Source organism: Aptenodytes forsteri, unplaced genomic scaffold (genome assembly GCF_000699145.1).
Source record: "Aptenodytes forsteri isolate BGI_AS27 unplaced genomic scaffold, ASM69914v1 Scaffold15, whole genome shotgun sequence".
In the NCBI taxonomy this organism is placed as follows: Eukaryota; Metazoa; Chordata; class Aves; order Sphenisciformes; family Spheniscidae; genus Aptenodytes; species Aptenodytes forsteri.
The window spans coordinates 13091351-13114684 of record NW_008795129.1 but is presented as its reverse complement, the minus strand read 5'-3'; the positions used below and the strand labels follow the sequence as shown (position 1 = coordinate 13114684).

The window sequence follows — 23334 nt, the reverse complement described above, 5'->3', positions numbered from 1 at the left end:
TATTATCATTTTATTTCAATTATTAAACTGTTTTTACTCAACCCACGAGTTTTCTCACTTGTGCTCTTCCAGTTCTCTCCCCCATCCCACTGGGTGGGGGGGAGTGAGCGAGCGGCTGCGTGGTGCTTAGTTGCCGACTGAGATTAAACCACGACACACTTGCAGTGGTTTAAATGGCTCCTTCATGGTGATCTGCTGGAAGGACAGTGGATGCCCCAGCAACCCCATGGTAGTTGGGGAATGCAGCATGCCCCTGGCTTTTTTGTAAGAGGCATTTTGAGTTGAGCAATCCCTCTTCTTGTTGAAAGGTGGGGTAGGTGCTCCCCATATGTGTGTGACAAGTGTGTTGCGTGTCAGCCATTATCCTCTCTGCTGCTCTGGAACACTATGCTGCAGTCTTGCTGGAGGATTAAACTGCTCTTAGAAACAGGGATTTTTTTTCCCCATGGGCAACACTTTTGGAAATGCTGATGTGGTGATCCATCCCTGCAAGCTGATCCTTTGCAGCCTGGGTAGCTGATCTCCAACTTCTTGTGCTGTTTATTAGACTTAAACTGCTCTGAATACTGTTAGGTACCACTCAGAAAAGGATTCCTCTTCTGCAGAAATATGTTTTCTGAGCATTGAGTGCCTTAAGAGGAGCAACTCCTCCTCCTGCAGTGAGTGTGAGGGGAGAGGGAGCAGCAAGAGACTGCATTTGAATCCTGCTGCCTTGTTGTCTGCTGGGCTGGGTAACAGAGACTGAACACACACACACACACATCCATGTGTAGAAATAAAAACAAATCCAGCAGCTTGCAAGTGGAATCCACCTTAAAGACATTAGCTTGTTCCACCTTAAATATATAATTTCCCCAAATTCCTGGCCATGTGCTGATCCTCATTTCCTGTCCTTTTTCTTTTTTTTCTTTTTTCTTTTTTTTTTTTTCCCCCCTAGTTTGCTTCCCTCTGGAGTAATTCCAGTGCTCTGGAGCTGGAAAGCAGATGTGACTCTCAGACTCAGACTCACGGAGGCACTTCTGACTCTTTTTAGCATTCCTATGGTTTGAATCCGTTTTTTCCTTCATGTAATAGAAACAGGGAGGGTTTTGGAATCACCAAGGAACCAAATCACTGTACCTAATTCTGCGACCCTCCCAATTCAATGCTGTAGAACCTAGAGGCAATATTGGTGTCTTCCTTTATTTTGCCCTGTGTGCATTATGACTTTTAAAAAAAAAAAATCACTGGGACTCTGGACAAGTGAAAGAAAGGGTCTGACCTGGGATCCTTCTTACTGTTCTACTGAGTTCAGTGGATCTGTGTGCTTCCCGGTATGATCATAGCTGGCATTAGCATCCATTATTTAGATCTTACTTTGTATCAATTACTGTCACTTGGAGGTAACCTCATGGTGCCCAAGTGGATTGCAGGCCAAGTAAGTAGCAGTATGCTAAGTAAAGCTTTTGTTATTTGCCTGCATCTTCATTTTGTGAGTCGTTCTGAGCCTCAGCCCATGTGAATGAAGTTCAGTGGGGAGGTGTTAGCAGCACTGAAATGAGGAGGAATCTAGGATGGGGGTTTGAAATGTCTCCAGTAGGTTGTGAATATAAATGAAGGAAGGATACTTGTGATTCAACTCTTAGATGCGAAATTAAGATCGCTACTGGTTCAGGACTTCTCTGAAGCTGATTAGCAGTTGCCTTAGTTTTCACCTATAAAATGGGGACATCAGGTAGGCTTCTAAGGTGATGTTTGCAAAGGGCTTTGAGATTACCAAATTTAAGGACTAAGGTGAAAAACTAAGCCTATTTGACTTGCATAAGTAGCTTTTATTTGTGATGTTGCACAAATAAACTGGCAGTTGCTGGCAACTACTACTCAGCATTAACTTTAGGTTGAATTTACTAACTCACAGGAAGAAATAACCAGCAACAGCCCCTCTGCTGAGGATATGTTGCCCCGAGTTATTGACTGTCCAGCTATTGCTGCTACTATTCATTGGGAGAAACTATGTGAGATCAGAGGTGTCTGAAGCAGCGGGTTATATGGGCTGATCCAAATACATACAGTTGGCAGGAGAACTAACGAGCCAGTACAGCACCTGCCTGTGGCTGCCTTTCTGATCTTAAACATGTTAAGTCTCCCACAAACTAAGATGGATGTAAACTGTTTTTTCTTGCTGATTCTGCACAATCAAGCTCTGTTGAAAGTAACCTTTGGAACTGGAGTGCTCAGTGCGTTCGCCAATGTGGCTTTCTCACAGACGAAAACCTTTACATCTCCAGATCATGTAAAGTTATAAATGTCCTTTAAAAAAACTTCCCTGATGCACAGGCAGCAGAAAGCATTGGTCAGTAGCTCTGCAAAAGGACCATCTACTGCAAAAGGGGATGAAGCCAAAAGTCTTCAGGGCTGGAAAGTGGCACTGAGAGATGCCTTGCCACAACAGGGGACATGGCACATATTGAGGCCTTTTTTTCTTTTCTTTTTTTGGCTTGGTTTGAGGCTTATCAGAAAAGCCTCAAAGGGGACAGGATTGAATAGATCCAAATTGCATCTTGACATAGCATCAATGGCTGGATGCTGTGTATCTGTTGGAAGTCAAATAAAGTCATTACCATTTTGCTACTTTGTGCTAGTCTCCATGTGGCAAACAAAGCTCAGAGCTGTTGGGATGCTTTCCTTTGACACCAGAATCTTTGGAAAAACTTGTCGCTAAACTCTGAGCAGGGGAGATCCCATATCTTTGCCTTCATGTGTGACAGAAGGCATGAATGCAAGGAGAAGCAGCATCTCTAGTGTACTGGCTGATCTAGATGGGAGAGGAGAAAAAGGCAAGAGTTTGGACAGAGAAGTCCTTGTGGTCATTGCTAGAAGTACAGCAATTTTGTTTGCTTTTGTACAGGAAGAGTAATGAAGAAGTCTAGGGACACAAACCTATACTGCATTTTCCTGTTCTCCCCTTAAAGTCCCAATGCCACTCTTGAGTGTCTGGATGTGGTGAATGAGCCTAGGGTGTGCCCTGGTGTGAAAATCTCACCACAAACCTCAGAATCCAAGTGTTGGATTGACAAAGTTGCTCATCTGCCAGGGAATGATTTGCTGATATTCCCCACCCCCCACCACCCCTTTCTCTGCTGTCTAATGAGTCTCCATTTTCATTAAAGAGCCTTAGAGTCCTACTGTCTTAACCTTTATATTTCCTGCAGATTTCCTGAGCACCAGGATTTTAATGGTGCCTGCTTTCCCACTTACAGTTCAAGCGCCTGCTTTGGGTATCTTGAGAGATTAAAGCGAGAAGGTTTTCAGTGACTCACTCTGTAGCAAGTTAGGGTTTCATTAGGGAAAGCAGAGTTCATCCACGTGGTCCTCCCTGGAGTCTGATAGTAATCTGAAATCCCTGCTGAGGTGTTAGGAATGGCAGGAGTTAGAAAAACCATCTTCCCAAAAGCCCAGTTGTGGAAAAATTATTTCAGTTTGAAGTGCAGCGTGAGCAGCTCAGGCTGGTGCTCCGGGAACACATGCTGGATTCAGGTGTCTGTTCAGATTTCCCAGTTTATTTCTTCAAATAGCCCCGAGCTTGTTCAGGAAAATAAGTCTCCATCAAAGCCATTTTTCCTTAGTCAATTTGTTTCTCGACCTTGCAGTGCTAGAAGAAACTGCAGTAGTTTGGGTTCCATATTCTCCATAAGAGAAGCTGATCCTACAGGACTGGAAATTATGGGAGGAGGAGCAGTGTTTCTTATAACTGCAAGGGGGGAGGCTTGCACCAAGGGCCTTATAAACTGCAGATGCAGGGGCTCTGTACTGGGCTCTGTACACCCTTATTTTAGCCCTTTTTCATTTTGAGTTGCCACTAGGAAGTATTAAAACTATTAAAATATTTTACTCACTGGTTTGCTTTTTTGCTGTATGGGAAAATACTGAGTTTGCCTAACACTGTCTAAGCGTGGCATAAAACAAACTGGTGAAGCCCTTTGCCTTGTGAGTAACTGTATTTCTTACCCAGAGAGACTCCTTCCTTAGGATCATGGCTTTTAACAGCAGTCCACAGTTCACTGCTAGCTCAGCTGACTTTGAGATGTCTAATCAATAGGTAATAAATGGAGACCACAAAAGCTTATCCAAAAACTGCAAATTTTGTTTTATGTTATCATCCATCACTTTTGCCTTAGCTATTACACCTGAAACGCGTGAGAAGGCTGTGTTTGATGTGATGATGTTTCCTTTTGCATCTGCAGGTATCTAGGTAAAGAGGGCTGGGCCCCAGCTTCATATCTGAAGAAGGCTAAAGATGATCTTCCGTCTAGGAAAAAGAACTTAACTGGGCCAGTGGAAATCATAGGAAACATCATGGAGATCAGTAACCTGCTGAACAAGAAATCATCCGCTGACAAGGAAACTCAAGCAGAAAACGAGACTGCGGAAACCCATATCACCAAGAAGGAAATCAGTTTGCCCATCCTGTGCAATGATTCTAATGGCAATGCCATGATGACCCCAGACAAGCAGGCTTCCAAACTGGCCCAGGGATCCCCAGCCATAGCAAGGATAGCACCACAAAGAGCTCAAATAAGTAAGGCAGTAAAGTAGTCTGGGTTTCCACTGGCTTGCAATGAATTCTTGTTTTCTACCTTTCAGGGCTGGCATTGCCTGTCAGCTAAAGTCCTATGTGTCCTGCCCTTATAGCTGAGTCCGCACAAGCAGATCTTTGCATTGTCTGTAGATCTGCAGGGACTGCAGGACATGGTCCTTCATTAATAGTGATAAAATTTAACTTCACTTTATACAAGGGCTGGCTGGTGGTTCTTTATCTTAGCCAGTATGTGTTTACTTTTTTCTTTTTCCCAGAGAAGATTTTTTTTCCTTTTGAACACTCTAAAATGTGTCCCCCACACCCAGTAATGCAGATGATGTGATGGTGCGTTAAAGTCAAGGAGACTATCTATGTCTTCTCTTGCATTTGTTCTGCTGTTTTCCTGGGGGCAAGTTGCTATAATGTTTTTACTAATTCATCTGCAAAATGCAGATGCTAACGCTAGTCTGTGTGAGGAATGGCAAGATACAATGATAGAGGACAGTGTGAGTGTTATTAATTTAGTGGATTATTTTTACTGCTGGTCAGAAAATACAATCCACTACTTTCTGGCAGTGATTTCCTCTTAAATTTGCTGGCTTAGCTGAGATGAATAGCTAAGCTACCTTGGTATTTCTAATACACCCTCATAGTTTCCTATCTTGTTTCATAGAGATGCCTTAAATATTGCAAATACTGACTTCTGATATTCTCAAACTGTGTAACAGCAGAGAGCTGCTGAAAAACGTGTTTAGCAATACTTACAAAGTTAAATAAACTCTCCCTTTTCCCTTTCCTGCTCAGGTTCTCCAAATCTAAGAACAAGGCCACCCCCACGAAGAGAGTCCAGTCTGGTTTGTATTGGTTTATGGTGTATGTTAGCGGTGGGGTAGGTGTGCAGGTGCTTTATGAGACTTTCTACAGCTGTACAAGGTGTGGGGGGTATCTGAGAGATCCTTTATTTGTATACCTGTTCATTTTATTGTTTAAGTATTGAGCAGACCTCTGGACATCCTAACATTAATTGGGGATTTCTGTTTTTCAAAATGTTGCCCCAGCTAAGCAAGTATTGAACTGAAGGGAGAACATCCTGAAGCTACTATGTTCTGTGCATGAGCATTGAAGCCCGTTTGGCTCACTTAAAAGGTTTAAAGTTCCTCTGGGTGTCTTTAGCCCAAACTGGATCTTTTGACCTTCTCTTGTCTTTAACAACTGGGAGTGTCTCCCCTCCTTCCGTTACCACCATCTTTGAGGTGGCTAAGCTTCACTCTTGTGTATGTTTAAAGTTACTTGGGATCTTATGGAAGGATGTGTGCTACAGGAATGAGACCTCCTATGATTGTTTATCCTCAAAGCTAGAATTCTGGAAGTTTAGACCAATTTGAGATTAGGACTGTGATCTTCAGATAGGAACTACTCAGTAGTCTATTTGCACAAAAGTCATGCTAACAACTTGTTTATAGCTAGGCAATACGTAGTGTTTAATCTTTGCTGTACTTTTTGTGAGCAGTGTGTGACTTGTAATTTTTCTGTGTCATCTGAGATGCCTCTTAACAAACTAGATGAATAGCACATTAGCATTTTCTTCCTATTTCTCTTTGCATTATTTTCAATTAGACTTCGTTTTGGCAAGACTACTACACTTAATCCCATGCTAAAAATAACAGTGATAATATATGTGAAACCCTGAACATCCCTGCTGTTTCCAATTATCTTCATTTAATCCAAACCATCCTATTATCTGAAGGCATTTTATTATGCTGCAGTTCTGCTGTATTTCAGCATTTATAGTGCAGAAACATCCAATTATAACATTGTTAGACACAGTTCCTAAGGTGCAATGATGCATTCTCTGTGAAATGCCACATGCTGTGCATGATGAAACATGGATTGTTAGTTACAACCAGAATATCTTAGAAATGGAGGAGCACGTGAATAAAGCACAGTATGCAATTTGCCTTTCTTCCATTAATGGCTTAGGATCATTGTGTGTCTTTGGCTGTTCTGTGTCTGTCTGTGGCAGGTCTGACCTGCGTTCAAGAGATCCTGACATACTGTAGTTCTTGTGTTAGAACCATAAGCAGTGAAGTGCAGAAGCCATGAAGCTTCACCATCATCTAGTCATCCTGTAGATGAGCAATGGGCTAATCTGAAAAGCTTTCGATATTGAAATTCTTGAAAGGACTCTTATCCCATTTATCACCTTAAAAATAATTGTAACAAACGCTAAAATGTGACAGCTTAATTTAAAGGCATTTAGCTTTTGGAGGAGTCTGGTATGCTGCCAGAATGGCTGTAAATAGCATTGTTCTGCTTCTCATGGAGACTCTGTGCAATTTAAATGCAGCTTGTGTTGGGATTGAGTAGAGGTTCTGGGTGTCTGTTATGGGGAGGAACTGGAATCTTTTGATCCTATAGTAAAGTCCTTCCTTTCTCCTATCGCTTCAGCTGAGCAAAGCTCTTCAGAGAGGTCTACAATATAATCCTTGTTTCTTGCTACAAAAGATGCCCATTAGCTCATATCACGGACTATTTCAGATTGTTTAAAAATCCAGCAGCAGATTAAGAGCAATAATTCATTAGGATTACATTTTAATGTAGTATATTTGATGATAGGCAGAATCTATTACAGGCCTGCTGCAATGCAATTTTCTGCAGTTGTGGCAAGCCATGCAGAACTGAGTCTTTCTGGACAAAATCTCAGAGTAAGTGGGCTGTTGTAATGTGACTGGAATGGCAGCTCACGCTTTATGGCCCATCAGTAAAATGTTGTACTGTTCAGGTAAAGATTATCACAGTTTTAATAGCTGGTGAAGGCGGCATGGAACAGTGCATATTTTGAAAGGCTTCTCTCTTGTGGCCCATCTCAATACATCAGCTTCCACTCTGGAGAACTGGGAAGTTATCATTAGGAAGTAGCACAGGAAGAAGGAAGAGTTTTAGTGAAAAAAAGCAAATATTTTTTCATACTGCTGTTCAGCCCACTGTTTCTTTGGTTTAATTGAACAAAACTTCCTATTTGCCGTAGGGTTTTCAGTTGCCTAAACCACCAGAGCCACCCTCTGTGGAAGTGGAATACTACACCATTGCAGAGTTCCAGTCATGTATCTCTGATGGCATAAGCTTTCGTGGAGGACAAAAAGCAGAGGTGAGCCCTAACAGTGCAGCTGGAAAAATTGTAATATTTGGCTATTGCAGGGGACTGGATTGAAAGGGGAGGAGTGGAAAGCAATTGGTTGAGATTTTTGTCTAAGTAACATGTTCCTTGTCATCTCCTAGGTTATAGAAAAGAATTCTGGTGGCTGGTGGTATGTGCAGATTGGAGAGAAGGAAGGATGGGCTCCAGCGTCTTACATTGACAAGAGAAAGAAGCCGAATTTAAACAGAAGAACCAGTACTTTAACCCGCCCAAAAGTTCCTCCCCCAGCACCTCCCAGTAAACCAAAAGACTCTGAAGAAGGAACAACTCCAGGAACGGTTTCTGCAGGAGATACCCAGGACTCTCCCCACAAGCTGAAATACGAAGAACCTGAGTATGATGTGCCTGCCTTTGGCTTTGACTTGGAGTGTGAAGTGAGTGAAAGTCATCGTGAAGAGGGCACTCCTGAAAAACGACTGTTTCAGCCCCTCAAGCCCTCTCCCGTGTCATCACTTCAGAAACCAAAGTTCAAAGTAGGAGAGTCTTCAGAAGATGTTGCTCACGAAGAAGAGACCATCTATGAGAATGAGGGATTCAGGCGTTATGTGGAAGATGCTTTGTCCAATAAGGAATCTAGTGGAGACTCCGATTCTCAGAAAAGCTCCTCTGTCTCCTTGATCCGAAGGAATTCTCCATGTTCCAGCTCTCCTAAATCATCACTTGTGAAGCTCAAGACAGACAAAAACATCCAGCCCGATCTTGGAAAGTGTCATTATTCCAGGAGCGAGGAGACAAAACCAAGGTCAGCTTCAGACGTTGGCTTACGTAGCATGCCAAGAACAGGCATGAAGAAAGAGCCTGGGCAGAGTCCTTCCATTAGAGCAAAGCCAATCGTTAGGCCCAAACCTTTCCTGAACAAGGCAGACTCTCAGAGCCAAGAAAAGATGGATATCAGCACTTTAAGGCGTCAGCTGAGGCCAACTGGACAACTCAGAGGTGGACTTAAAGGTTCAAGAAGTGAAGAGTCCGAGAACCCTCCACACACAGCTTCTGAGAACCAAGACGATCCTGTTAGGAGGAGCTCGGCTGATCTCATTACAGCTCCTTCCCGTGGCATCTTCTGCTCTAGCCATCCAGCCAAAACTGAGCAAGAAAATGACTCCAGATGCTTCTATGTGACCACTGACTCATACCAAAAGGTACAGGATTCTGAAATTTGCTTCCCAGCAGGAGTAGAAGTGGAAGTGCTGGAAAAGCAAGCCAGTGGATGGTGGTACCTGAAATATGGAGACATGGAAGGCTGGGCTCCTTCCCATTATTTGGCTCTTCCTGATAACCAGCAAGAAACCACATCAGCAGAGACTGATGCCTCATTTGCCAGGAACAGGAAAAATGAAAACAAGTCAAACAGTTTAGAGAAGATAGAGAAGAGGGTTCAGGCTTTGAACACCATCAACCAGAGCAAACGTGCAACACCACCCATCCCAAGCAAACCTCCTGGTGGTTTTTCAAAACCGTCAGGGCCAGTCAAAATGAGGAATGGTGTGAGACAACTTGCCGTCCGGCCGCAGTCAGTGTTTGTGTCTCCACCGCCAAAGGATAATAACCTGTCATGCTCCTTGCGCAGAAATGAGTCTTTAACAACTACAGATCATCTTAGGACCGTCCGTCGGAATTCCTCCTTCAGTAACGCATGGTCACAGCCTGGTGACGTGAAGGGAAAGCAGCCTGAGCGGTCAGGTACAGAGGGCTCGGAGACCACCTCTAACCTCCCTACCCAGAGGAATGGGATTCCTGTGTCCACAGTCAGGCCAAAGCCCATTGAGAAATCCCAGTTCATCCACAACAATCTCAAGGACGTCTATGTTTCCATTGCAGACTATGAAGGGGATGAAGAGACTGCAGGGTTTCAGGAAGGTGTCTGCATGGAGGTCCTCGAAAGGAACCCAAATGGCTGGTGGTACTGCCAGATCATGAATGGTGTGAAGCCATTCAAAGGCTGGGTGCCCTCAAATTACTTGGAGAAAAAGAACTAATATTGCAATATCTTTAACCTCCCTAATTTATACTGTTCCTGCTGTGTACATGTGGAAAAAACAATTGCTACACAAAAAGACGTTTCCCTGTGCTCCAGTTTGTACAAAGAGACAAAGGAGTCTATGCTGAGGACGAATCTGCCGTGTTCTGGAGAGGTTTGTGGGGTTAATGTGTCGTAAGCAACTATGAGGAAGATGCAGCATAGTCCAATGCCTTTTTGTGAAGTTGTTAATAATCTTGTATGTGTAACAGGGTATGACATCCCATCTTTCCCGTTATTGATAAGAAACCAAATGTGTGCCTTTTGTGAGAGAGAAATACACATGCATCTACTTGGGGAGTTTTGTGCCAAACTCTGTTTTACAATCTTGGCTCCCTTTCTCCTCATTCTTGTCCGTACATGGAATACCCAAGAGTTTTGGATGCGTTTCCACAACTTACAGTGAGAAGCGAATGGAATTTCTGAAACAGAGGGACTCTAATCCTTTGGAGATGTTCACCTTTTTCTTACTGTTCTCAACAGTTGGTTGGTCCGGAGTTGGAGCCTTTTCATTGCGGAGAGATTTGGTCTCTGACTTCAGCTGTGTTTTGTTGTTACTGCTAACTCACTGGAAAAGGCAATCAGGTGGTGTTGGTTGGGGGCTTTTTGTTTCCTTTCGTTCTGTCTTGTTCTTTGCATTGGGATTTCAGGTGTTCTAGGGCAGTGATGCCTACTGGTGCTTGTAAAAACAAACCTATAAAACCCCATGTTTAAGCACATCAATTACTTTGTAGGCTCCATATTCAGCTCTGTGCCTGACTCCTGCCAGGTGATCCTGGTTGATTCTCTTCCCAGAGTTGGGTTTCTCAAAACTTATCATAGTATCAAAATGTACAACAGTCCCTTAAGACACTAAAGACAAAGCTGTCAAATGTATTACTTCTGTTTTTGTGATCTGGTCCGAATCCAAGCGTGCTGACTGCTGGCAGGGCCCACCAAGGTATTAGTTAGAAATAGCCGTAACCTTCTGCAACATCAGTGTTTACAATGAGGGGAAAAAAAAGCCATCAAACTCAGTCTGCACGTCCTTAATTTGTATATTTTTGGGGAATTGTTTTTCTGTGTTTTGTTTTTGTCTTTTCTGTGCATTCTGGGTTTACTTTATTTTTTTTGTCTTGTTTTACCAGAAGAGACTTAAAACTGAAGTAGGAGCCAAATATGTGTTTCTATTCCCACTTGAATCCAAAAAGTACATTTGTACTGGAAAGCGTGCCTGAGCTTCTCAGGCTCAGAGATTTAATATCAAAGCAATTAGGTCTACAGTGCATCTAACCAGGAAGCTGCCTCTTCTAGTTCCATTTCTGTTAGCCTTTCTTAACTCATGCTTTGAAACGTGGCACACGGTGCGGGTAGTGTGGTGGGAAATGGAAGAGGCATCCATTGGAAAAGGATAGGAATATGGAGTTATTTGTGAGGTAGCCAACTCTTATACTGTAAACATCATTGGCTAAATCCCTACTGTACCTGAGGAAGTCATGCTTTTTTTTTTTAATGGCCTTGTTAATCACTCAAAATCAGTATCTAGTTCCTTCAAATAATAGGCAGCATTGTAAATCTGTTGGGGGGGGCAGACCATTTCACTACTGGTTTACACAAAATGATACATGCGCTTTTTTCCACCAGAGTTTCATACCGATTTGGCTTGGAAGGTAAAGGTTATAAAGACTTTAAAATAGCTGGGATCAAGGGACTAAGTAAAATAGCACAACAATATCGTGTGTTACTGGGGATGTTTCTCTGCCAAAAAAAAATTACACAATTTATATGTTGTTCTTGTCTTTTACTGGTTTACACAAAATGATACATGCGCTTTTTTCCACCAGAGTTTCATACCGATTTGGCTTGGAAGGTAAAGGTTATAAAGACTTTAAAATAGCTGGGATCAAGGGACTAAGTAAAATAGCACAACAATATCGTGTGTTACTGGGGATGTTTCTCTGCCAAAAAAAAATTACACAATTTATATGTTGTTCTTGTCTTTTTTTTTTTTGGGTTTTTTATTAATTTCCATGGTAACATTGAGAGAGTTGCCTACAGCTAACCTTTTTTTTTTTTGTGGTTTGGGTTTTTTATTAATTTCCATGGTAACATTGAGAGAGTTGCCTACAGCTAACCTAACTGATGTCCTTTTTGGTAGCTGAAACAACATCCAGGTGCCACAACTGGCTACGAACAGTGCTGTGGTTTGAGCAGCTCTCTGCATCCAAGTGGGGAGGGGGGCTGTTTGGTTGGGATCCCTTTAAATTGTGGTGGCAGGAGAAGGAGGTGTATCTGCACAACAGCTCATATCACAGTGTGCAGGGTCCTCTTTGTACCTTAACGTCTTACCATATAATATATATGTATATATCCAGTTAGCTACATCTTACTGGATGTGTATCTGAGGCATTGTGGCCCTGTCTCTCATACTTCTCCCCACTTTTAGTTGTACTAATATGGTAGCAGCCATAAGACTGCTGGAGCTGTTGTGAGATTATAATAGAAGTATTATATTCTTCTGCTGGACAGTATTAAATAGAGCAATACATAGAGTTATCTGCTAGATTGCAGTACTAATAGTAGTGACTTAGTGACTCGTATTAATGTTGTTATGATTTATTTTAACAATAATGATGCGGAAGTGGTTCATTATTTTGAATTAATGCACTTTAACAATAAAAGAAACCAAAATGGAAGCCAATGCAGAGAACTAAGTGCATTATTTAAAGGTGCAGTATATAATTATCATTTTCTTGAAGCACATATTTATTAAGAATTAACTTATTATTTAAAATATTCTAAAGTTTTGTTTAAAGACATTCCCACTAGGTCATCTCTTTGGGGGGATGTAAAAGCACAGCTCCCAGATCTTCTGCATTGAGCCACTGAATTCTCTGAGTACGGTGTGGTGTGACATGAGCCCCTACCCAGGGAGAGGAAAGCAGCACGCAGACGGAAGAGCCTGGACTACTATAAATATTCACACTTGCATCCAGCAAAGCCGAGCCCAGAGCACCTCTGAGCTGCAGGAGTCCTTGCAGGGTTTGGGGTGGCAAAGCCATTTTTGGCAGACAGTTGTGGTGTCTGGCTGCCGCGTGCCTTGCACGAGGCTGGTCCCCGGTGGATGCGGGCTCACTGCGAGGCTCAGGCTAGTGTGAGGGCTTCAGGATCTGCCTGTGAAACACGGGCCAGCTCTGTAACAGACGTCAGTCTGTCCCACAGCTCCTTTTCCACCTTGCTGGCTCACTTCTCCAGCTCTGGCTTTTGCAGGGAGGCGGTTTACCGAGCCCCAAGCAGTGCAGGGGATGACAGAGAGTTGAGGGTGCCTGTGGTGCTGCCAGGGTTTCCTCAAGCAGCAGCCCAGTGTCCCATGGCTCAATTGCTCCTTTATCCCATCTCAAAGGCTTCATGGCCCCCTGAGGAGAGGCCAGAGACTGTAGATGGGCTGCAAAGCCATGCTCTTGGCCTCCCTCCTCCCTCTGCCCCCACCTGCACCAGCAAAAAGGATGGGACAGAAATGGCCTACTTGATGCTAGAAATGAATGTGGGCCACCGCCTGGCACACCGGGCTTCCTGCCTGGTGGGAAAGCTTCGGTTTGGGCTTCCCTTTATTTGGTGGCTGTTTTGACTGCTTGTGTTTGAAAGGGCGCTTTTAAAGCAAATACCCCCCAATGCAGTTTTTCCCCATCCCATCTTACCATTTGTCACAGCATCTCTCACTGATCTTTTTTGATTCTTTCAACTGAGAGATACCAGGAAAAGAATTATTTTTTTCCATCGGCGAGCAGCTAGTTTTGGTCAGCTCCACTGATACCTGAAATAGCAAGCCCTTTCCACTGTTAGCTGTGAAACAGAGTGAAAGGCCTTAAGCTAAATCAGAAAAGCTGACTGCAGGGCAGGAAAACCTGGCAGGGTGCCTCAGAGGACAGTGTAGTGCTAGAAGTATTTTAGCTCTTTTCTAATATGTTCGTGTTGCCTTAAGCTTTATTTACTAAATTTGTCAGAACTGACACTGGATCAAGAGCAATATTTAAATGTAACGTACACCTCAGTGAACACTCAATGCAGAAATCAATAGTACTGTTTAAATTTCTCTTTTTCTGGTTTATTCTTGAACCAGATTGTTGAGAGGAAGAGCTCTGCAGGGCTTGGGCAAAGCCATTTGCAACTGAAGGGGGCCCTCCTCCGGGGGAAGAGGCGGCTGCTGTCACCGTGTTGCTCTCACCCGCTGTCCGTGCTTCCAAAAAGTCTTGAATTTGGACCAGCAGAAAATCCAAACTCCAATGCCAGAGAACAAAATTTAAGAATGTGAAAATTGTGTCTTGCTGTATACTGCAACTTTAATAATAATGAGCACTTCTGAGTTCGTTATTGAGGTTTATATAATGCCTGAAAAGTTTAATTGCTGGTTTCCCTTGTCTCCCCTTTCAAAATACTTTCTCATAACAGCAAGAGTAATACGTTTTTGTTAGCAGCCCTTCCTCGTGGGAGGCAATTCCTGTTAATTGTTTTAGCTCTCACGCCTTGCAATGGGTGGTCGTAGTCATACGTACCAGTCCTTTGCAAGCCAAACTTTTCAAGATAAAAGTTACGATGGGTGCGTGCCGGGATACTTAACTGATGTGTCAACAGGAAGTTTTTAAATCGATGTGTACAATAATAGCAAATACACAATAATGAAGGATTGAAATTGGCTCACGGTTACACTCTTAAAAATGGAATTTCATGTCTGCACGGGTATAGCTAAAAAATGGATTTGGCCCTTGTGGATACACACCCCAAAGACTCCTTCCGTTATGATGCTATAAAGTTTGACGAAGGCATTATATAATTGTTTTCATCACTTTCAGATCTTAATGAATCGTATTTTATTGTAATATATATTCATTGCTTTCCTCAGTTAAAAAGAAAGTTACTGCTTTTATCTTATATGAAAAACAAGGGAATTTGATAAAGCATTCATTATTTTCATATTACTAGTATTAACAGAATAGACCTAGTACTATTTAATTTTAGATCTTCATAGCTAGCTTGTCAATAACTCATATTTTCCTGTGTTGTATCCTACTAATTTTTTCTATTTTTTTTCCCAAATACTCTGCATTCTTGAGAAAAAACAAATCCAATGAGTGGATAAGTGCAATATTCATAGAATAAACAGGCCCCTCATCCAGGACTTGGAGTGGAACGTGCAGTGTGAAATGTTTGCAATTCTCTATTCATGCACTCTTAGGGGAAGGGGAAATGCAGGGGAGGGGGCAGCTGGATGAAAACAGGACCCTTTGGTAGGTAGGGACTGATAGCTGGGGTAGTTTGGGGTGGGAATGGCTGCTTTTCATTAAAAAAGCATCACTTGTTACTGAAAGTATAAGGGTTATGCAGCATGTTGCCAGGATTATGTATAGAATGTGCATTAACATCCTTATCAATACAGGACTTCTGAGCTATGCTTGAAACACTCTGTATGTCATCCATGCATGATACTGTCTTCTGGTATGTCTCTGCTGGTTACGTCCTCTGTTACGCTTCAGAATCGATGATAACTTCAGAAGGGAAAATACTTCTGCTGGTGCAGTCCCAAGTTTTGATACTGTATTGTTACTTGTATTTATTGCAAGAGCTATGGGAATATTTTTACAGGTCCTCATTTCTTTTTCTTTCCTTATTTTTAACCTAAGGAAAAAAAGTCCCCATTTTTTCTGGGTTAGTTCTCACCTGCAGAATTTCACAGCTGATTGGGGTAGTGTTTTAATATTTCTTGGCTTGCAAAGGCTAATCTCTCAGGTCCAAAATAAAGTTGGGCAGAAGCTTTGCTCTTCAAAAGAGGGTTTGTCTTAAATTCTATTTGAATGGAAGGAGAACTTTCTTCTGTTCAAAATAATGTGACTTTCCAGGTAGCAGCAAAACCTACTACCTTTGAAAAACTGGACTGTTTTTGTAAGATGCAAGAGAAATGTGAAAGCCAGAGCATTTGATTTTCTGAGCTCCAGGAAGTACATCTCCTGTGGCTCTAGTTCATATCCCTGGAGAGGGAGTGTACCTCAGCTTTCTGCTTAACTTTTGTCCTGCTGTTCTTAAGTTTGTCAAAAAGCCTTAATATTACCAGAGACCTTGGCATTCAAACAGAAAAACTGAATTCTGCAGCTGTACTGAAATAGTATCAATTACATGATTTTGGAAAACCTCTGATACGTTACAAATTAATCTGGCTTTGAGGAGCCAACTTAATTCTTTCACGTGCTCTTGTCTAAACTGGTAAGAAGTCCGTGAGCATCAGTAGAGTTACACTGACGGAAGACCCGCAGTGGAGCAAAGCATCTCGCGAGTGCTCAGCATGGACCGTTCTCAGCAAAAGCAAGCGCCGTGCACTCAGTTCCTACACCTCCCAAGGGTGCACAGGACCGCTGAGCCTTGGTGCTGCCATGCCATGATCCGCTTCCCTGTAGGTCTTGCAGCTTTTTAAAACCAACTGGAGCTTTGCTGCTATTTGCTGGTGGCTTCCCATCACCGGCGGCTCCTTCTCTGGCAACTTCAGATGCTATTTAGCCACATAGCGAAGTGTTGTGTATAAATGCAGTGTTTGATAGCTGCCAGCAGTACCAATGTGATGGTCAGAGAGCAAATGTTTGTGTAAGTTATTATTTTTTCATTTGCTTTTAGTTGCTTGGTAGAAGCAGGGACCACCAATGCAGCAATGCATGGGCAATGTGTCTGCACATTGAACTGTTTGATGGCCTCTGCTAGCTCTGCCCAGTGCTTGTATTTCTCTTTCTCTCCCTCTGTGCTGCTCAGTAGTCATGTCTGTTGTGTGTGTCTGTAATTTTCAAACAAAGTACTGTATGTAGGGCCGGATCCAGAAGCCCCCACAGTCAGTTGACTTGGGTTGGGATGTAGGTTGCTGTTGCTGCTTTTCCTGCTCCGTCTTAGACCCAACTCAGAGCAAAGCACAGATGTCTGTAAAAAGTCACCCATAACTCTACTTTGGGGTGTCAATTTTGTGGGGTGTGCATGCATTGCCAAGGGTGGAGCAAGGGGATCTTTTTTTCTTGGGTGCCCTCACATCAGGGGTAGGGCTCCGCAGCAATTCCTGGAGCGAAAGCTGCGCTGCACCATGTATGGACCTGACTGGCGTAGGCAGAACAAATTAGTTCCTCCCATTTTATAATGTCAGGGCTGGGCTGGTCCCATCAACAGTGTTCTTCATTTGTTCTTGCATCAGGTAGCATTGATTCTAGTTGGAGAGTGCAATTTTTTTTGTTTTGTGTTTGTTTTTTTAATAAAGAAATTTGGTTTAAAACTTCACACTGGCGTTTTACAGACCTGTTCTTGTCAGCATAAGCCACTGCTGTCCTGAGTTGAGACTCCTGTTTGTTACTGAACCAAAATAATGAGAATTGTGTTGATAATTTGGAAAGAAATGAGATAACTACATTGGCAGGGGAGGGATAGCTAAAATATGAGGAAAAAGATGTTTCTAATAAGGCCATAAATTATTGGGTCTGACACTGCAGGTGCTTTCTCTGTATAGATGGTTTTAATACGTCACTGCTCTGTGTTAGGATTTTTCATTACTGAGAAAAGTTGAGTTTCACACTCCGTGATATACTATGAGAATCCATATCCTGAAGTCAATGATCCACCAAAGAAAGACAAACATGGGTTATGTGTTTGTTGTAGTTGAAGCGGTTTGTGTGTCTGGGAGTTTGCATACACTGAGGTTCAGCTGATGGAGCGGGCAAGAGCAGATGTTCCAGGCCTGCCTGTGTTGGCCCTCTGTGAAACAACCCTGTGCTAGTGGCACTTCTGGGAAAATGTTGGGTTTAGTGATCTTTCCCTGATGCTCAGGGTTATTTGGTTACAATGGTACCTGTCTTTCTTGGTCCCTGCTTGGTGGAGGAGAAGAGAGCGGAGGGAGAATCACTTGGCACTGTAGGAGAATTTTTAAAATACAACATTTAATATTAAAATAAATATTTGGGGCTTCTCCAGATACTCCACTTCAAAGCTGTGTTAGTGACTCTATTTGATGTCTGAAATTTAAGCAACATGGCAGCTTTCTCTGTACAAACAGTTCTTCTGTAGTTTGAGAGCTTGTTCTTGAACTGTTTCTGGGTCACCAGGGAAGTGGTAATAAATAAACAAAATCCCATCGTCACCCTTGGGGTTTAGACTGGGAGGGCATCAAATTCTGTTCTGACTCTGGGTCCCCTGAGCACCCAGGTTCAGTTTGTTTCCATCCCCTAGAAGCAGGACACAAGAGAATAGTGCAGTCACTGGAACTTAGCCTGTAACAATTAGTAAACCGGAGCAAATAAAAAAAGGAATTAAAGTAAACCTTTTAAAAAATGAAATATTTCACTGAGTAGCTGACTTAACTATTTCCTGTCTTGGATTTTCATGGGGGGGGGGGAAGTTACAATTGTTTCCAGTCTCTAGGAGGAATTTTTCTGCAGCATGCTGAATAGGCTTGCTGAAAAGACTTGCTCATTACTCATGGTGAGTTCAAACCTGGAGTATTGCAAAAGCAAGTGTCCATTACGATGACTTTTTTGTATTGAGGGTCCAAACTGAGTATTGTGGGGTCACTAGTGCACAGAGTAGGTGCGTTTCTGCTGTCTGGCTAACTTCACATTATATCAGTGCTGTTCCTTTACTGCAGATTTAATTGCAGGCAGCAGTGCTCATTAGTCTGCAACGTTTGGGGAGAATCAAGCAGATGAGCCTCCTCAGTTAAGACTCAGTATCAAATTTCATGTCAGGAGAAGTCTTGCCAGCAGTTTGATTGATTGATGCTTAGGCTAAAGTTCAGATGCAGATAACTCAAGGTGGGTGTTGAAAGCAGCTCAGTTGGACACGTACTTCTGTAGCTGTTTCCAGAGCTGTTAATTAACCCAAATTGTCTCTGGAAATGCTGGGTAGTCAGTTATTGGGAGCTTAAACCTGTTGTTGAATGAAGGCTGAAATCTGTTTGAGCAGTTGTGCTCCCCTCTGTTAGCAGAGCAATTGCACGTGTCTGGACTGGAAACCCCTATGGGTTTTACTGTCCCAAATTTGTATTTGACAAAAAAATTAAAAATCGATCTAGGCCTGGTCTAAGTGAGGTTTTACAGTGGGTTCCCTGGGTGATTGATGTTCTTAATGTGACCTTGAATATTAGATGCTGTTGTCATTTCTGTGTTGGTGTAGTGCTCCATTTTTTAGAGGTTAGGTGGTGGGAATGTACCTGGTGGGAGCTTTGGAGAGTATGTCGGTGACCAGAGATAGAGAAATGTGTGGCTGGTCTTAGTGTGTGTGGTCAAGTTGGTGACACTTTTTTGTCTTTGTTTGTTTGTTTTCTTTTTAACAGGGGAACCATTCTGTCTGTTCTGCTTGGGAAAAGTTCTAGAAGTTGGTGTGGTTTCTGTTGCAGTATATATGAGAAGGAATAACTGAGAGCTTTTTTTTTTTGTGGGTTTTTTTTTGTTTTGTTTTAAGAGAGTTTATGGGCGGGAGTCCATTCAGTTTGTTTTGGGTTGCAAGGTAAGCCAAGAGAGGAAGAAAATGAGTCTGGGGAAACCCTTCTTTGTGGTAACATCTTTGGACCATATTTTCTTGTGGCCTCTGATCCAGCTCCACTGAAGGTAGTGGAATGAATATTGTTCATCGTGCAGATGTTAGAGCTTTTGGCCAAGTATTGATTCTTTCAGAGCTGACATATTTTGACATTCACTGCATTGCTCCTTAATGTACCTATAGCAAATGTGAGCTAGAGACAGAAACAGTAACTGCAGCCTCCTGCATTGTCCAATTTTTGTTTCATAAACTCGAGATGGTGACCAGTTGGATAAAACTGTTTGTACAGTGAACAGCTCCTGCAAGGGTCCAGATGTGCTTGGGTCTCTAAGATGCTTTCCTAGAAAAGGAAATCACGTGCATGATAGAAAATGTTGCCTTTCTCAGTCATCCCAGTAAAACTGAAATCCAGAAAAATGACATTTTTTGCACTTAACAGTACCTTTTGCCATGGATGGCAAGAGTTATCGTTAATGAAGGGTCAGGTGCCCCAATCTGTCTGAACTGGCACAAAACAGAAGACGTTTTTGTGACCGGTCTCTGAGTCTGCATGTAAACATGGTAGATTTGATGCAAGTCAGAGTACTAGTTAACAAAGATGAGTAACTTCTCTATGGGCCAACACAAAAGATGCATTATCAGTGAGGAAAACATAGCTCTCCTTTTTGCCAAGTGACCCTGTAGAAATGTCCCTCAAGCTTTAGCACAGATCAGCTGGGGACCTGTGATGATTTAGCTGACACATACGGTACTGTGGGCCTGGTTCTGTGACTGGGACAATAGAAGTGCATTTCTGTCCCAGTGAGAATTAATGAAATGATCATAGCACGATGTTTTCATTGCTCTGGATTTGTCAGCTGCGGGGGGGGGGGGGAAAGGTGGTTTCGGGTTTTTCATTGTCTGGGGTTTGAGGGCGGGGGGGGGGGGGGGGAACAGTTGTGCAAAACACTATCTTCCCCCTAATCCACACTTGCAGACTTTACTTGACTTTAGTGCCCCATCCAGAACTGGTTTCAGAGCGGTCCTTGCGGTTATGTCGTAGGCCAAGTGCAGTAAATGGGGGGGTTGATCCAGCCTGTGCCTGCTCATGTCACAGGCATGAGGGACTGAGTCAGGATTTTGCTGCCCTGTGTGGGTCAGGGGCCGCACTCAGGGTGCTGCCCTCTTCTCCGTGACTACTGAATGGCTGCGTGCCATGCCCAAGTGCTTGCTCGGAGAACTGCAAAACAGTGTAAAGCAATTGAGGTTTGGGGGTTTTCCCTGAAGCAACAAAGTGAAAACAAACATTTGTTTGGGGGATTTGATTCATGTCTGTGCCTGTAAAGGTAAAAACGCTGCATGGGTCATCCAACAGGGAGCGAGAAACACAAATTGTCTTGGGCAATTGTGCATGTGAAGATGCAGAGCAAAAACTTCAGATTGCTGTGCCTAAAAGTAGATCTCAGCATTTCTCTTTAGGCATTTATTAGAGCTGGTATTATCTTGGAATTGAACAGCATTTAATGATGGTTAATTAAGACTGCTCTAAAACTACTGGAGGAAAAGACAAATTGGGTTCTGGATGCTTGTAGAGGAGGAAATTGCAATAAATGTAAAATATTGCCAGGTGCTTTATGAACTTATTTTTTTTCCTAGGATTGTCACAGATCCTTGTGACTGTATCCTGGCCCACACTACTGCTGTGGCACAGCAACTAGGTATAGACACCTCTGCAAAAATTCATAGCCATGCATCTGTGATGGGCATGTGTGTATTGGAAAAGATGAGCCTAAAAAGGGCCTGGAGTAAATTATGCTCGATAAGAGCTCCTGATTTGCGTGTTCCAGATATGCTGAAATAACTTGCATTTAAACAACTTCAGCTCCTTCCAGGCATCTGCCATCACACACCCTGACAGTATGCAGGTGCTGCAGTCTGCTGGGCTTTGGAGGGTGGCAAGTTCTAGTGGAAAGGGAAATTCAGGATGCACACTGTCACTGAGCACAGTGATGATGCTTTCTCTGTGTGCACGACCAGGGGAGATTGTGAGGGACTGCCAGAGTTTGAGGGCTGTTTTCTCAGTGTTATTACAAGTTCTTGCAATGTGAACCTCTAATGTTTTCAAAGACTCAGGCAGAAAGGACTTGCTAAACAGACTGTACCTGTCATCTCCCAATTCATTGATTGCTTGGACCAAAGGTGGTGCTAAATCAGATCTTTGTCTGCAATATTTATACTTTGTTGGACTTTTTTTTAAGTGTTTGTTAAAACAGATGCAGTGTCCTTCTTACATGAGAAATTTAGTTCCAGCTGGGGACATGGCAAAACTCACTGGACCTTCAGGGTCCAGAATTGTTGCTTATTAACATTTGAGCAGGCTTGCAGTGTTCTGGGGGGAGGTGGGAAAAGGGTACTCTACCTTCAAATGCTTGCAGACTGTAAGAATTGACTTGTGATTTTTTTTTTTTTTGGTTCGTTCGTTTGTATTTTGTTTACATTGCCTCTTATGCCCTAAGGAAAAATAAATTTTTGACCTTTTTAATTGTGATCCAGTTGATTTGTTTTTTTCAATTTTTTCAGTACTGTTTTAATTCCACTTGTGTTTGTCAAACCACTGAATTTAGCTTTCCCAGAATAATTTACAACTTACGTGTACATGCAATTGCAAATTTCAGCTTAGGCTTAAATGGATAAAGGAGCTTCTCTCGTCCCCTGGGCCTGAGTTGTTATTGTATGCTGTTTTTTTTTTTTTCTCTTTTCTAATCCACAAAGCTTTATGGACTGCTCACCTCTGGACTGCTCACCTCTGCCCTCAAACATGAAGACCTTTTGTCTGTGTTGAGCAAGGTCTTAAGGTTTAAAATATTGTCAGGATGTTTTTTGGGGAGGGATGTGGCATCAGATCCAAAATAAGAAGAAAAGCATCCTTTTGCGTGAGTGGCCCTTTGGTTCTGTGATAAAAGGGTTGCTCTGCAAGTTGGGATGAGCCCTTAACACCCCTGTGTGCAGGCTGCAGAGTAGGCTGTGCTTGAACATGGGATGTTAAGGTCTGATCTTGCAAGGTTGCTGGGCCCTGCTGACTCCTCTTACCTGGCTTTGAAGGTGGGAGGCTGCAAATAGCTTAACAAGTAAAGTTCTTTGCTGTGTGAAGCAGCAGACAGGTAAAACTGAAGAGTTTCTCCTAATGGATCCCCGTTCCTTATACAGGACATCTCTCGGGCATGCGGAGAGAAGTGGATTAGGGGATATAATGGAGGGGTGGGTTGTAATAGGGGGATGTAATAGTAAAGAGGAAACGAGGTTGTTTTCTAGCACTTCAGTCCCCAACTCGGCTATAGGAGCCCTCTATGAAGTCTTGTCCACTTCCTCGTTGTCTGTTAGCAGTTTGCAAATCTGTAGGTAAAAGGGGTCATGCCTAGTGCCTGGCTTCCACCTTGGAAAGCAGGACTGCAGAGGGGTGTTGGCCCTCCCCAACTTTTTGTTCCTGCAGCAGAGAATGACCTCGCATGAATGCATCCCTCATTTTAGCATGGGGCTATGTCTTCGCTCCGTGATGTGGCACTTCACAAACATCCTGCAGAGAAATGAGTCTCACCCAGGCCCCAGGATGAGCCAGCTCTCATTGGAGGCACAGTGTTTGCAAACAGCACCTATGAGATGTTCCTCCATTCTGGCACATAGGCAGGTGATGCAGCAGGAGTCCTGCTTGGGCACCCCAGCCCTCTGAAGGATGCCAGGCATCTGAGGCAGCACACAGTCCTTGGCATTTTAAGGCACAAACTTAGTGACAAGTGTGCCTGGGAACTGCGCCCCTCTTCCCCTGTGTGTAGAGTGAGCCAGCCAGCTTAGGGTTGAAAGGGTTTTCTATCACCATATGTTAATGTATCCCCATGTATATTGTAACCCACTGTTAATTGCTCCCTTCATTCCTCATCTTTCTCTGAGAGCCACCACCAGAGCTGTGCTGCGCTCAGACTAAATTTCTCTGGTCCTACTTATGTGTATTTGTAGTATTTGTGAAAAGGAGTAAAATCAACCTTAGGAGAAGGG

At 43.0% G+C, this 23334-nt stretch overlaps 1 protein-coding gene across 1 annotated transcript in view; it reads left to right on the top strand.

The window, feature by feature from the left end:
* SH3PXD2A (SH3 and PX domains 2A) overlaps positions 1-11492 on the top strand; it is a 217169-nt gene extending 205677 nt beyond the window's left edge. Inside the window, exons 11-14 of the mRNA XM_009277841.2 lie at positions 4224-4558; positions 5363-5412; positions 7587-7706; positions 7838-11492. Of these exons, the coding sequence (XP_009276116.2) occupies positions 4224-4558; positions 5363-5412; positions 7587-7706; positions 7838-9733 (2401 nt within the window). The 3' untranslated portion in view covers positions 9734-11492. The remainder of the gene's footprint in view (positions 1-4223; positions 4559-5362; positions 5413-7586; positions 7707-7837) is intronic.
* Positions 11493-23334: the final 11842 nt, after the last annotated feature.